Below are 16,368 nucleotides of genomic sequence, written 5' to 3'. Positions count from 1 at the left end.
TTTAATTTTTGATGCGATTTTTATTGGACTTTGGAGGAATATGTATGTCTGAAAGGCCAAATTAGCTACACACTGTCCCTTTAAACCCTTTTCCCATTGGTGCTGGTTCTGATCACTGTTTGGGCTGATAGGTTTTAGAAATAACAGATTATGAATTGTGATCAAATCTAAATTTACCTAAGATTTCTGAGGTAATATATGTTGGAGTCATCTGTCCACATTTCCTTACAGAGTACTATGAGTACATCATAGAAAACTGATTGAAATGGTTGGCTATTGAAGCGGGTATGAATGTAGTGTAGAAAACACCGCTGACATGCAAGCATGCAGACACACACACACACACACACCTCAATAGAGAACATGACTATTTATTCTAGCATAAACTGAAGTGGTTCATCTTGGGACAAACATGTCATGGACGTCAAACATGCGGTTAGAAATTGGTGCCATCTTGCCTTAAAGTTTCTTTATTCTTATACAAGCCATTTTCCCCCCAACATTGGTATGGGCTTAAACCTTCTCCCCCTTTCTTTATCATATTCCTCCCTCGATGCCCTTTATGCCACTTTATCATTCTTCTTTCAGAAATCAGCCATTAACTCACTGTGCTCCACCTACTCTGCCCTTGACTGCTTTCTTGAGTCTCCTTGACTCACAATCAGCCCCGTTTTCCCCTGCGACTGACAAAAAGCTGTGCTAGCCCACGGCCAGACACATTTTAATCATTTATTTAGGAGCTGTAATGTCAGGTTCAACTCCAGTCCCCCCACCTAGTGCCTGGCGAGACAAGGGGGATGGAACCAAGGAAGTGAACGAGAGACACTAAGCATTAAGCTTGGATTAAGAGACCAGTTTGTCAGTAATCCTTCAGGAACCCCCCCCCCCCCCCACACACACACACACACACATACACTTCTTCCCATCCAGCACTTTTCCAACAGCTGCATGCTTTAAACAAATGAAGGATAGTGCTGCTTTAATGCTGCACTCCTGCTTTGATTGCCGCTCCTCTGGGTTTGCACAATGAGCCTACAATGGCCCTCGATGTTACACAGATATAACTAATTTATTAACAGGGGGACCAATAATTGAATATGGAGAGTTTACCCCGAGTATCCTTTTCCAAAGCATCATAAATCATTTCAAGCAAGGGCTGGAACGATGCATTCAACTCACGAAACGAGACATTGAGTGCACATTAGGTTTACAAGACGAGTTTTGGCAACAAAAAAAAATCTGCTTTTTTTGTTTTAACACATTGAGCAAAGCTTTGACAAATAACAAACTATGCTTCAAACCATGCATAACCAACGTGGTTTGTTAGAGTCTAAGTCAGATAAGTGCAGGTTTTAATACTCGTCAAACTCTCAGGTTGTCCTACATGCCAAAAAAAAAAACACTGAAAATCCTTTTTGTGTTTTCATAAAATGGAATAAAGGTTTCATAAACCTAAGATTTCTTTTAAATAATTTATCCAGTTCAGGTTTAATCAGTTTACGTGTTTTAGATTTAGAACCACAGATCATCGAACACATCCAGACTCAAAAAATAAACAAAAGAAACCGGGCAGTTTGGTAGAGCACAGATTGTATTCCCCTTTTTGGTGTAATTGGCAGGTAGCAGATTTACAAATCTTTGCATCTTGGCTGTCATTCTGTCAAAGTAACTTTACCAATCAGCTACCAAAGGTGCTGCCACACAAGTGAATTAAAAGTAGCTAAGGTCTCCTGTTAATGCTTTTGTGAGAGTGGTGTTGGTCAGCCCAAACAAGTCCTTATTTGCTTATCCTATCGACACAAGCCAACTCAAAACTTCCTCTGTGTCTTCAAAATAAAGTCTATTTTACCCTATCACATAAAAGTTCCCGATTAATTACACAACCACTATAACCTGACTCTCGCCAGATGGATGTAGTTCTGCAGAGATCCACACATCCATCTGGGATCGCTCCACTTATCCATCTGGGATCGCTCCACTTGTCCGTCATCTTTACTGACGTGCTACTTCAACCACTCACATCGAAACCAACATGGAAACCGAAACCATCGTTTCCACCAACAAAAGCAGTGTTGTAGATTGGACAACACTGACGAAATAGCGCCATCAATGTTACCGGGTGACCTGATTTCTCTAATGAAAACCAGGGATGTCTCTGATTTTTGCTGGGTGGGCAGGCACAGAGTCTCTGTAGGGGGGGTTGGTTTGTGTTGCCCAGATCGGCAACGCCTACGGCTGGAGAAGGCGCATTTGGCTCAGCAATTCTATGTCGGGACAGCGGCAGGACCTGGTAAATACCTCTTGCTGCATTATACATGATGCAAGGAAATCGGAAGCATTTCTTGGGACAGCTTTTGCGGGGGACAGGTCATCCAAAACGGGCTTGCTTCCTCTTTGCGAGTCACCATTGTTGTCTGAATCCAGTCGCTTCTGTCATACGTCAAATCTACCCATAATTGATAACTTTTCCCTTTACAATGTTAAAAGTTGATCTGCCGAGTTATGATCCACAAGTTGTTTGTGTTTTCAGAGCATATGTAGCTGGGGTTGAAGAACCGAAGGGCGTAGCCTACAATGCACAGTACTCCCCTGGGAAATACGTGTTGGATATTCTGGAGATCTCCTCTGCATCAGATTCTGTTTATAGTGAATACAGGATTCTGATTGCAGTGGCATTAGGGTTATAAGCTTGGTAGGTTAACTTCAACCCACCACTTTGGTGTTTTAACATTGTGCGACCCCATGAGATCAAGTCCTCATCACACCTCATTTAGTTGCATTTCTTTAGCAGATGCTTTTATCAGGACCAACCTGGAATCTGTAGATTAAACTACACCTTCTTTGTTACGTTGCCAAAATGTTTTTCTCTGAAGTCCATCAAAGTGCTATAGAGAAAAAAAAAATCTTCGGACTAATGTCGAAGCACATTTTCAAGGAGAGCCTGCAGCAGATGGGATGGCGATGGGTGTCAATGGATGCAGAAAAGCAGTTTGTATTTTCCACCTGACCTTTAAGTAAATCATGTATTCCTGTGACTAAAGAAGGCTTCATACAGTTAACTGATCTTTATTTCACTTCACTTGCTATTTTGCAATTTGCCAATCCTCGAATAAGGCTGTTTTTGTTTCCAGCGTGCGGTCAGGAGGGTAATTCACATTTAGAATTGAGCATAACGGGCATGCTGATTGCAGGGAACTAATCAGCTCTGACCTTTTCTCTCTCTGTAGGTCTCTCCCAGTAGAGCCGTGGCGTTTAGCCTGAGGTCAGCTGTGAAAAAAAAAAAATCTTTTCCTGAGCTGGCTATTGACTGTTTAAATAAACGTTTCTCTTTCAATGGAGCAGATAGCCTAGTTTGTCATTAGTCCCATTATAGGTGCTAATGACTGGAAAAAAAACTCTCATTGGAACCCATTTTCCAGGTCTAATGACCTGAGTGACTTCTAATTGACTCAAAGTTACAAGATATAGGGCGGCAGGTGTACACTGTCCATTTATTTGTCCTTTATGAGGTGATATTCATACTCAGACATCCGCTCAGGTCTTCTTCCCATCTGGGGCACAGAAGCAACAGGGCCTTGGGATTAGGCACAGAGCCCAAAAAAAAGAGCAGACTTTTGATTGAGCAGCAGGAAAGACTGGAGATCAATGAGGACTTTTTGGGCTTTGAAGCCTGAAAAAGCTGCCCAATCAATGAAGAGCTGTTCACTTATTAGTGTCTTCAAAGACGTAAAGAAAACAAGCGTTTTTTTTCCTCGGCAAGCTGTCACCTGAAAAGTTTCGACGAAACACGGGGAGGGAAAACTGTGAAACTTCTTGCTTTCTCCTTGATCTCACCCTGTCCGTCACCTCCGCTTTTTGTTGCTGGTTAAATAAAAAAAAAAAGGCTCTGATTGGATTAGTTTTTAATCGCTTGCGTACGAGAGGAATTATAAAAGGATGAGAATTTCAGATGAGATTTCCATTTTTTTTTAAGCTTTCTTAGTCAGTGTTTAGGGCCAAATGAAAACAGTCAAAAGAGGAGAAAAACAAAGAAAAAATGTTTAAGGGTTTTCTGTTTGACGCTGGTGTTGGATCATCAACTTGAACTTGAACTTTCATTTGGGTCGGATGGAACAGTTAGCTGGACACATTAAATCTGTGTGACAGACATCCTTAATAAGGAATTCCTTTGAGTCAGTTTCAGCAATATGGTCCACAAGTACACAAACTCCCCGTTTCCTCTTATTTCAGTGAAAGAGTTCACTGTGACTCCGCTACTCTGCTTCCCTCCACCTTCAGTCTCTCTGCCTTTCCCATTACTTGTGATTTCCTCTTGCTCTCTTGCCTCTGTGCTGTTTTTGTTTTGTCTGTGATTGCCTTAAATGCCTCCCTTCCCCTCTTCATCATAAAAGCTGTAATTTCTGTCCCACTCGTGTGCACCAACAGCCCGTGCCAGGGCATTGCACGTCCAAACACCGGCTTCGTATTGTTTTTTTTCCATTAGCTGAAAATGCAGCAGGAAGCATATTTTTCTCAAATGTTTATTTTTTTTTCCTCCCCTTTATCGGGTCAGGTGGAAAATGTAAAACTCAATACTCACTTTCATCCGTCGCCTGTAGAGAAGTTTCTTTTCAAATCCATGACCTCCCAGTAAAATATGGATCAAAAATAGTCCTTCCAGCTCTCACAGAATTTCAGGGATCGGTGGGTTGGAAGGCGTCAGCCACTCTGTGTTGCTGTGCTTGCATTAAGGGAAAGGTTGTTTCTTTTTTCTTTTATGTGTAGCAGTAGCCTTCAGCTGAATGCTTGCATATCTACGTTGGGCTTACACAAGAGTTTGTATATAACCCCAATTTTACAGTGAGGGTGTAGAGATCAAGGTGGCCAATGGAGTGTTTTTTTTATTTTTTATTTTGCATGAGTTTGATTTTTCAGGAAACATTCTTTGGTTGGCTAAAGTGTACAACCGTGGTGGACTTTAAGTGGTTTTTGCAAAGCTTTGACCTGCTGATACCAACTTTATCCAACCCATACTTCTCTTTAGGACCTGCAAAACAGGTTTTTACTTGTAATTTAAAGAAAAGAAAAAAAAAGGATTGTGAAGCCTACATTTTACACTGCCTTTAGCTTCTTCATCTAAGGATTAGCATGGCTAGCACTGCTAACACAGCACTGTCTCTCTGTGCATCCCCTACTGGACCTTATTCCTTATTTTAACCCTCAGATTCCCAAAAGGCTTCAATCATTTTCAAATCCAGCATGAGAGTCAGAGGTTGAACGCTCGAAACACAGAACACCTTTGTCTCCATTAGATCAGTGCGCTCACTGTTGGATTTTTTTTTTGAGTTCCTGACTGGCAGGTCATTGGTGAGGAACATTCAAGCTTATAATAATTTGCTTCCTGCCACTGATTCGCGGTGCATCCCTAAATTTGAAAGTTAAAGATTCATCTGGTTTACAGATGATCACCTGGAAGACGACGATTAGCAAAAATCTGCTTGTTGAGTCGGGATTGCTTCATTTCATCCCCCTCCCTCTCTCTGTCCAGGAGCAGAGCCCCAGTAACGCCACATCCCTGGCCATGATGCAGGAGCCGCAGGAGGTGGTGGAGGAGACGGTCACCATAGAGGAAGACCCTGGCACCCCCACCTCCCACGTCTCTGTGGTCACCTCTGACGACGGAACCACACGGCGCACAGAGACCAAGGTAACACCCCAGGTTACTCTTTGTCGGCAGAGCATGGTACTTATCGTGAAATAAAATCTGATAGAGTTGCAGTAATTAAAGTGTATTATATCAAAATTATACTTTTTTGTTAATATGTTAACCTGAATATGGCAGAAAGAGTAGTGCAACCCATTCATCGTCACACCTTTGTATGGCGCCTAATAGCATTTGCAGCAAGTTCTTGTTGTCTATGGATTCAGATGAATTCAAAGTGTCAAAATGGATGCAATCAAAGCGCATACTCTGCTTGCAATCCCAGATTTCCATTATTAGGGAGTCTAAATCCTGTAAGCCTGCTCCCCAAAGAAGTGCCCTCCCCCACTCGAGGCTTTATTTCTATGTTTATTTCTTAGTATCATCAGTCAGTTTTTCTATCATTCTCCCAGTTGTGTGCTTCTTAAAACCTACTCTGTTGATTTTTTTTTCCCTCTACTGTGTTTTGTTGTTCTTCTGAAAGGATATGTCAACCAATGTCAAGGTGAGTGTAGTTTTATGTACCACTTGTGTCCCCATGCCACCGATGTTTACACACTGCAGCAGCCGTGCACCGCACAATCTGCATCTTTTCAAGCTAACCCAATTGACCATGTTCTAAATAACAGCTTGCTGCTTCCACCTCTTCAGATAGTCCATGCCCAGTAATATTACCCCGTGCATGTTTTTAGTCCTGTTAGCTTCAAACACCTTTAGCCCAGCAATGCCACATAAATTAATCATTTTGGTTATAACATTCAATGCAGAATGTAAGGACTGTTAATTAAAATGCAACTGAATATATATATTTTTCCCAATCACCTATTAGAAAAGCTTCAAATACACAAAAAAAGCTGAAAAAAAGTTGAAGTTGTCATTCATGATCTGTAACCACATGCTGACTAATGTGTTAACAGTCTGCACACCACTTCAAGAGGTGTCAACACACGACATCCTCATTAACTGAATGTGTTCCTGTTTTTAAATATGCTGTGAAATGTGGCAGGCAAGCTTCTCGACGCATGAAAAAGATGCGTCGGAATTGCGTTTGTTTGTTTCTTGGAAAAGTCACACTGTACTTGCTCAAAACCTCGTCGTTAATCACTGCAAGCGCACAGTTAGGGAATTTCTGTCAAGTCTTCATTTTGAAAAAACTGAAGGAGCAACATCAACAATGTGTGGGCATCGCGTTGTGGAACGTCAAACTGAAGAGAAATGCCTTCAGTCTCGAGGAGTAGGCTATTCTCCTGCTCAGTAAGCATCGCCGTTTGGGTTTATTTGTGTCATGTTTTAGTAACAGTTTCATGCAATCAGTAAAGTAATGTTAGAGGTCGTCCACCACTCATCACCCGTCTGATCTGGGAAGTGTTTCCATTTGCATAGAACAGCCTTTTCAATGTAGTGTTTTTTTTAAATTAATAGTCCTGAGAACATAGTAAGAATGAATACCACTTATTGGCAACTGTGGGCTGGTGCATTTCTTCACTAAAATAGATTTTCGCTTTTAACCTGACAACGAAACGCTATTATAGCATCCCAGATCTATCTTGTGTATACTGATATATCCGGCAATTAAAACAATGTCACAAGGGGAGCGCCAGGACAGTGTTGCTAACCCTGCTGACTCAGCGTGTTTATTAGCCCACTCTGTCTACATAACGTAGCATCTCAAGAACTACTTAAATTTTTTATTTTGAAGTATAAGTTGTGAAACCTACATTCCTGGTATAAAATTTGGCATTATTTGTTTTGTACTGTTTTTTTGTTTTTTTATAACGAGAGATTGCCTGTAGATTTTATCTGGTTCAGGATTGTTGTTAGACGTGCAGACTGTGCAGCAGTCTTAAGTTCAAACACTTAAAAAAAATGTAAATACCTCTAACGTTATCACCATATCTGCTGTAATTAGCTTTTTTACCTTTGAGCATTCTCACTGTGAAGTTTTTTTTTTTCTGTTTCCAGTCTCAGTTTTTATGTGGTTCATTTTCTGCTAAGCGAGGCAATAAGAAACCTCACATTTGGTATTTATCTCTTCCCCACTGTATCAAACCCTTGTCCTTGATGCAAGGCACCTACAGAATCATGATTTATGTACGCTGTTACAATCCTGGTAGAGTAGATGTAACTGGATTGTTGTGAAATAATGAAAACCCATTTTAAATTGTTGAAATCATGCAGCCTAATGACTCCTCGCTTGAAACCCTTATTAGATGAGACTGGACTTTTTTTCCACAATTTGAGAAATTCCTCCATAGATTAAAAGCTTGCATTGCAGCGTTTTGGATGCAGATAGCAACATTGTTGCAGTAAGCCCTTCCTTTAGGCCAGCAGATGAGTGGAGAGCACTGTGTGGAGCTCTAACTCCAGGGACTGTGAAGCTGTAATTAAAAAGCCAGCTCTAATCCCTCATAAGGGAGGACCCATCGCCCTCCAGTCTGTTTGCTGTGAGGGGATTGGCCACATTCACACTTTTTCACACTCGCATGTTTTATGCACTGGGGGGGGAAATAACTTGTTAGGAATAAAGCCCACCAGTGCACGCAGCAAAACATCGCACCAATCAAAGGGTGTGCTGAGGACCAAGGGGAAGGAAGGACAGAATTTTAAAGGCTCTGGCACCCTGCTGAATGGAGAATGTTGGGTGTTTTCTTTAAATTACTTTGCAAAGTAAAGCAGATTAATGTCTAGGGCGAACTTCTGGAAACGACCATCTATGTAATGGAAAACGGACTCAAGCATTCTCTTTACTTGCTTTCCGCTCGTATCGCCTTTCGTGTGCCGTTTTTAACCCCCTCTCCTTTTCCATCTTCCCCCCCCCCCCCCATCATTTGTCAGCAGCTCACAGATGTATTTCTGTGCAAGTTTGTTGTTTTGAACGCCGTTTGATTCGAACACGCTCCTGTTTCTTCATGGTTATCCCCCACATAACCGCCTGAAGATGAAAACACCGAAGCCTCTCCCGTCTTCCCGATTTGCCAGCAGAGATGTTGCTTCTGTGGTAAACATGTTTCGTGCGACAAACTATAAGCGAAATCTTTAAGGAGAATATTGTGAACCAGAAAGTGGTAGATAGACTGTTATGCTGTAAATCATTGCTGCCGGGGGGGGGGCAGGGTAAGTCTTAACAGAAAACTTCAGATGTCAATGGATTTGTTTTTCCTATGAAACTGACTAATCAAATTAGTTTGTTGTTATTATATAACTAATAGTATGTGATCTTTGTGCTACAGTCTGGTTGGTGACAAAAGTTTCAGGGGAGAGGGTGAGCAGTCTTTGATATTGTTCAGAGCGCTGTTAGGTATCAGGGTATGATGGCAAATAATTGATGATGAACTGAGACTGACACAGACCAAAGCAAAACACAGACCTGACAATGAAGTTTGATGTTTTGGCTGCAGTCCCCCCCCGCCTTAATGCCGTTTTGCAGCACCTCATCTCATCAAGTACCGTGATGAGATGAGGTGCGTCAACCCACTCTGACGCACGGCCTTGCAGAATGTGGTGCTGATTCTGGTAGGAAGTGATGTTGGTTTTCTCACAAAAGTGTACTCTGTGCTGAGTACGTTTTATGACCCCACTGATGTTTTGTTTTTTTTATCAGGGGAGGTCATCAGAGATGTGCTCTGTGAGGACAGAATGCTATTCACTCTCTGCTGTATGGCTGCTGAGAGCTGTGTGTGTGTGTGCTGAGGTCCTGACCTCTGGAAATTGATAATCATCTCTTCCCTCTTGTCCACGCTGAGCAGCTGGGCTGTTGTTTCTGCCCCAGCTCTCTAGCTGCTTGACGTCTTTCCTTTGCGCCGACGTATTATCACTATCAACAAATGGCAACACTGGGTTGTCATCTGCAAACGTAATGATCCCGCTTTCCCCCCCATAGGTAAATGCACGGGCTAAATTTCCTACGCCGATTAACTACAGATTCTCCCTGAGTTTTCAATCCATTCAGCTTAGAGTCAGTTGGTCCACAACGTGTAGTGGGGTCTATGGGTGCATGAAAACAGTCAATTATATCCACTTTCATTCTCCTGCCCTAGTGTGAAATACTTTCCCTTGGCCAGCATCCAGCCCCTGTTTCCCTGCTGGTAGATAGTCTCCATGAAGCGGTCGTTTCAGACTTGAACCAATAAAAGCAGCATTCCTTCTCTCCCCTCTGGATATGCGCTAATGAGAGCTGTGGTTGACCACCTAAACACACAACCTAAAATCATTTTACTAGCCCAAACGGGCTTGGTAGCAGACACTTGAGCAGGTGAAGTGGGAGTGAGTGGAAATGTTCGAAGGCGACCACAAGAGCGCAAACACACGGCGTGAATGCTTATCGCAATAAAATGCAGCACAGAAGCCATTTCTGTTTAAGTGCATCATGAAGGTAACACCACAGGTTAGATAATGAAATTAAAGCAGCTGTTTCCCATTCATCCCTCCAACGCCATAATCATCCATTACCGCCTGCACCCCCCCATGATGGCGCCGGACCACTTGTTAGTGGAGTCCAGCACTCATAACCCTACCCCACAAGAGGCCATCCCAGCAGGAAACAGGACCCCCCCCCCCCCCCCCCCCACACACACACACACACACCCAATGCCTTCTTCCTCCTCTAGCATCAGCTTTTAAAGTTATAACAGTTTATTCTTTCAAACCTTAGGGTGCAGCAAAGAAATGCACAGTTTGCTTTTAATCGCCTTTGCAGATGCTCTTTACGTTGTTATAATCAGTGGCAGACTTCGCCATCGCTGCCTGCTTAGCACATGATTTACTGCCTCCTCCTGTCTCCACAACCCAGCCTCCGCGTTCGTGTATTTTCCCGTTGAAATGAGGTCGTGAAACGTCTTGCATTGCCTCAATTTGATGCTCCCTGCCTTTGCATCCATTTTTTAACAGCTTGGTAAACTACTGGCGGCTGTGTCTAACTGCCTGCCGGTGATTGTTTCAAACGTTCTTAAGTACCGCTATAACTTTCTTGGCGTTCCACGCAACGCAAACATCAGTGGAGTTTCTACATTTGTGGATAATCACGCTCACTAACAATTCAGCAATTCTCTTTGAGCTTTCTGTTTACCCCACTTCAGCAGATTTCCTCCGCTCCTCAGAAACCCAGGTCCCTCGTCCCCCCCTCTCATCTTCCCCTTGCGTGACGGTTTAACATCTTGTGAACTTGAGCGTAGATCAAAGGGTGTTTGAAAATGGGTGATGGATCCGCTTGCAGCCTGTGCAGATTGCCTAAAAAGCTGTGATAGTACATGCCAGCTGGGCATGTCAAGGCAGGGAAGCTGTAGTGTTCATCAAACCCTCCCCTCAGCTTCTGACAGCCTTAATAAAAATAGAATAAAAGACGACGACTAGCAAACTATATGTTTCTTAGGTAATTATAAATAATCAGACTGTATTCTTTGCTTCGGACCAGGTTAGAAGCTCTCCTGTTATGGGAATGTCCTGTCGTGGTGAAAAGAAAGTACACCCTCCTTTAGTTCTAGGGTTTTTTGTGTCATGTAATAACCTGATCTGGTCTTTAAAATATTTAGCTATAACCAAAGTACACAAAAAACACAATGCTCTAAGATGAAGCTAAAATCGAGAAGATCTATGTGTAAAAAACAAAACAACTATGTACAGCCGTGTGTCAACCTTAATCAAACCAAGAACGTAATCATGTTAAACTTCACAGGCCTCGTTCTGTTGCCACCTGACCTGGAAATCTTCAGTCGCTGTACATTGAAGTATTCCAGAGGGAAATCGTAGGACATCTGAATAATACCTAAGGCTTGGTACACACTGTCAAGGAAAAGTTAAACTATCCTTACAGATGAAGAAACTCTACAGGATGATGGCTTGAGAGGAAAAAAATGAGAAAGTGGCCTAGTCATGAAAGTGGCCTAGTCAAAGTCCAGACCTCATCCTGATTGAACGGTGGGACCTAATGGGGGTACGTGCAACCGATTAAAAAGTTAATAGTATTTAAAGACCCAATTTGATGTCTTACATGAAAATAAAAAGGGTTTAATCCCAAACAGGTGTTTTTTATTCTGACATAATTTATATTGTCTTTGCTGGACTGTATGTTCTGTTTTGAAATCATAGATTTTTGACTTCAGTTAATGCTTTGGGGCTCAGAATGAGTCTTTTAAAGGGATGGATCATTCTGCTGTCTTATGATTTGTTGCATGGGTTATTAATTTTAGAACCACTGTCGTCACTCCTCTAGTCAGACGCTGTGGTAATCTTTTATAGAATACCGCGTCAGGTTGGAACCTTGACTTCTTTGTTAATCAAAACAATAAAGTAATATTATCACATCGGCATCCACTGTGTTTGTAGCTGAAGAGACAACAACTCTAACCTGATAGCAATGAGGGGCAAATTATTGCAAACGAGCTGGACTTGACGGCTGTACTTAGTGCAGTCTGCTCTGTGAATACAATACAAACAAAGTGGTACAAATACAAACACATCTTCACAGTTTTACAGAGTTTATGGTTGACAGACCCTTTTAAGGACATGTGCCGTCGCTTGCTCCAGTAAAGATATTATTTTCTAAGTCATCACAGCAAATAAAGCTGCATTCATTGCCATTATGGAACAGTTTCTGTTTGGATAAATATGATTACTTGAATGTATCATAATTTTACTTTAAAGTTTGTTACAGCAAGCGTGTTTGGACTTGTATATGAATTATTTAATACAAACCATAGGATGAATGTATTAGCAGGCAATGTTTGTTGGTGAATTAGCTCGAATTAGGCTTGTTGTTTTTAGCTCCTACCTGTTCTGACGCTGATGGGAATCCAGCAGATGAGCTCTAAATTTTTAGCCGTGGAGACCCAAAGCAGACTGGCATCAAAAACAAACTGCTCAGTAATTACTTGGAACATAGAAATGGACCTTGATGTTCCCGAAATGGGCTTTGTTATGTAGCTCAGTCAGGATGTAATCAAGAAACGAGGCCAGTCTAAATTTCTATTTGTTCCAGCCAAGTTAATGAGGATACCGTGTTAAACAGCTAATCTGTGGTTTGTGCTTCTGCTCCTGGCACCCTCCTGTGTAGCATAGCTCCATTCTGCCTTGTGGTTTCTGATACATCCCCCTGAACCGCTGCTGATTAAAACTGAAATGATATATTTGATTGGATAGTGAAGAAAGCACTTTACAATTATCCGAGCTGGTGATCAACATTAAACCTCTTGCATGCAGGAATGGAATGGAAGCTTCTTTTTACTGTCACAATTTTTTTTTTTTTTTTTTGAAGCCAATCGCTGTTGGCCTCATCCTGTCTTTTGGAAATGAACCTCTCTCCAACACCATTTCCAGGGTGACACGAACTCCCACAAGCCAACACACTCGCATTTTCATCAGCCTCATTAATTTTGAAGATCAATTTATAACTCCGGCCAAAATAGGCAATCATCGGCCACAGGAGACCTAACTGGGCGCCTAAATTGTTTTCTATATGAACAGGAGAGCCTGGAGAAAGAGTTGTTGGCGTTCTTTCGTGCTCTAGTCACACAGCCTACAGCAGAGGAGCTACAGATATTAAGCTAATGAAGGAAGTGGGTCTCAGAAATACTAATCGTCTGGTCTGGGTGGCTCAGTCCCTTAGCTGCATAGTGTGATGCTAGCCCTCTGCCTGGGGGGCGAAGAGGATTCAGGGTCTCGTGGATCAGCATTTGCACTTTCACATGTCTCTGTTACATCAAAAGCCTGGAGACGCATCCTGCAGATGCAGCTCTTAATGTGTATGTGCAACATTCTGGATCCGAATGCTTTATCTGAGTCATTGTGTTGTATTTAGCAGCATATTTGTATAACCTCTTTACTGCCTTTATCCAATTGTTAAGTTGCGATTTTCTCATTTGATCACACCTTAAAAGCCAAGATAGACTGAGCAGACTTTTGTGGTAGATCTGTTATTTGACCATTGATGCCAATTTTAGCTGAATCTGATTAATATTACTGTAATAACACTTGTATAAGAATATATTTGGGTTTTTTTTCAAACCATCTTCATTATCTATTAGAGCAGAGAGGCAATATCGCTTTGTGTGCGTGACAGAAAAAGGATTTTACTAATATTTCAAAACAAAAAAAACAGTCATTCAGTTCACATTTTAAATGACCTTTAGCATTTTGTCTTGATCTAATGTTGAAGATCAAGACAATACTTAAGTACTAGAGAAGCTGTTTATGTGTATTTTAATCTTAGAGTGCTGACCATTACCTGAAGTTGGGCATTTCCATAAGGGTGTCAACATTTCCCAATCCTGCATGTTACCCAACTGACAGATGTTGAAAGCTCTAGAGGAAAACCAAGCAACTCTGGTCTGTTCAGCCTTCATGCTACCAGTGAAGACTTGCTCCTTCTCAGCCAAGATGAACCATAGACGTGTCTTCACGTCCTGTAGAAAACGGCTCTTCTTTAAATTTGTTATGCCCGTGTTTCTTCTGGCTTCACCTCCATGTTCCTGAAAACAGCTAACTCTGTGTCTTCTTCCCTAAGTAAATCCACACTGAAGATTGTTGTTGATATCGCAACCCGAAGGTGCTTACGGGATGCGGTGACGGCTGAACAAGTGGAATATCAGCCAGTTCTGGTCACTGATCACTCACTGCAGAGTTCTGTGAAGTGTTTGATAACTGTATCATTTTTAGTTGCCTAAACGTTTGCTTTAAGGAAATGTATGCTGTTGGGTTTTTTTTTTTTTGTGAGAATGCTAGCATCAAGATGTAGCACATAGCTTTTTTTTTTTTTTTTAGAGCTCGTATTGGGACTTATTCTAAAGCAACATATTTTTATTTTATCGTTTGGCACTTTGGTCACATTTGGATATTTTCAATTGCTTCATAAATTAATGAATAAAAACATGTTGCGTAATACTCTGGTGATAGTAATCGGTCAAGTTTGAAAAACTAAATCTTGTTTTTCAAAAGCTGCCTCCACAGCGTAAAATGATAGTGTCATTAGTTAGATGTAAAGACCTTTAAATCTGCAACACTGTCTGATAAATGTATCTGACCCACTCTCCAGGTGACTAAGATGGTGAAGACGGTGACCACCAGAACGGTGCGTCAGGTTCCCCTGGGCCCAGACGGCCTACCCCTGCCTGAAGGCTCGTCGCCTCTGAGCAGCTACACCGACTCCATCGACCGGCGATACATGAAGAACGGAGGCGAGCGCTTCATCACACCCCAGGCAACCTCCACCCTGACGCGCGCCTACAACAACTCCTACAACGACTCGTACTGCGAGACGCCGGAGAGCCAGTACATCCGTCACTACGGCCTGCACGACGGCTACGCCGACTTGACGGACAACTACGGCAGCCTGTCGCGCGGCGTCAACTTCCGGCCGCCGCGCTACCCCTACATGCCCAACAGCTACCGCCCGGAGAACAGCTACACCCTGCCCATCCGCAAGGACGACTACGGCCATGTGGCGCAGCCCCAGGTGCCCATGGGGAGCAGCACGGTGGACCTGAACCGCTCGCAGCCCGAGCGCTTCCAGCCCGAGCCGTACGGCTTGGAGGACGACCGCCGCAGCTTGGGGCCCGAGGAGGAGGAGCCGTACGAGCTGGAACCGGACTACTCCACCGCCAGCCGCCGGACCCTGCCTGGGACCAACCGCGGCCGCACTCACAGGGAACCGCTGCGTGATGTGCACAGGGTCAGGTGAGACGAGTTTGTCCCTACGCGGCACGCCAAACTCTTTTACTTCTTTGCATCATAAAGGGAATTCTTGTTCAACGCTTGTGTCGTTGCCTCGTTCTGGCATCAAAACCACCGCTTCAAAAAACATGTTTTTTTTTCTTTTTGGACAGTTTACTGAGAAAGGAAATGTGGGGGAAACAAAATGCAGCTTGGATTGCATTTTTCCTGTAAAAGGACAGTAAACATGTGTTGGTGTCAGAGGTAAAGAGGCAGGAATGACTGGAGACGTGACAATAGAGGAGGAGGATGGAGGGCTTTCATAATTTATCCCTCAAATTTTCAAACTTTGATGAGAGGAGTACAACCCCTCACCTTATTCAACAGGAAAAAGCCTGTCAGCCCCCCCCCCCCCTAACAATGGGACCTAAAACCACCTCTTGTCTGCTAATAGCTCTCACTCAGTTTGTTGTCAACCTTTGGAGAGCCTGGGGGGGGAAAAAAAAAATTCCCATCCTGAAGTAAATTGGACCAAGGGATGGAAGCTGAGTCGGAGCGTTAAAGACTTCTTTTCGATCACTGATCTGTAGCAGATGGATATTTTCGAGCTCTCTGCACTTTTCCACTAATCTGAGAGTAAAATGTTTGGCGCCACGCCAGTTCAAGAAAGAACCCAGCAAAGCGGGTTCAGAAGCAAGATAGGAAAGAGAGCGAGAGAGAGAGAGAGAGAGAGAGAGGCAAGAGGATGCGTGTTTGTTTTGATGCAGAGGAAGATGGAACAGGCTTCCAGCTTCTTAAATTAGGGGACGTACTGGATTTAAAGGCTCCCGCGTTGATGCACAGGAGCCCCAAAAGAGCAGAAGCCTAATCAGAGCCTCTGTCATGACACGCTCGTGACTTTGCTTCCGACACACACACACACACACACAAACCCACTCAATAAAATCCCATCTTCAGAAAACAAGTCACTCCTCCATCCGCCTGGTAAGAGGTGCTTACTGTGACAGGCAATTTGTAGTCTGCCTTACATGTGTCACAACACAGCT

At 42.9% G+C, this 16,368-nt stretch overlaps 1 protein-coding gene across 13 annotated transcripts in view; it reads left to right on the top strand.

Annotated features, from left to right (window-relative positions):
• The window catches only part of arvcfb (ARVCF delta catenin family member b), a 228,863-nt gene that overhangs the window by 122,785 nt on the left and 89,710 nt on the right, over positions 1–16,368 (top strand). For 11 of the 13 annotated variants that reach the window (XM_036144608.1, XM_036144609.1, XM_036144604.1 and 8 more), the window contains 3 exons: positions 5,528–5,686; positions 6,165–6,185; positions 14,706–15,346. In XM_036144608.1, the coding sequence (XP_036000501.1) occupies positions 5,528–5,686; positions 6,165–6,185; positions 14,706–15,346 (821 nt within the window). The remainder of the gene's footprint in view (positions 1–5,527; positions 5,687–6,164; positions 6,186–14,705; positions 15,347–16,368) is intronic. The other 2 variants (XM_036144606.1, XM_036144607.1) reach the window with 1 other exon arrangement.

Source organism: Fundulus heteroclitus, chromosome 12 (assembly GCF_011125445.2).
Source record: "Fundulus heteroclitus isolate FHET01 chromosome 12, MU-UCD_Fhet_4.1, whole genome shotgun sequence".
NCBI lineage: Eukaryota > Metazoa > Chordata > Actinopteri > Cyprinodontiformes > Fundulidae > Fundulus > Fundulus heteroclitus.
This window is presented reverse-complemented; position numbering and strand designations above follow the sequence as displayed.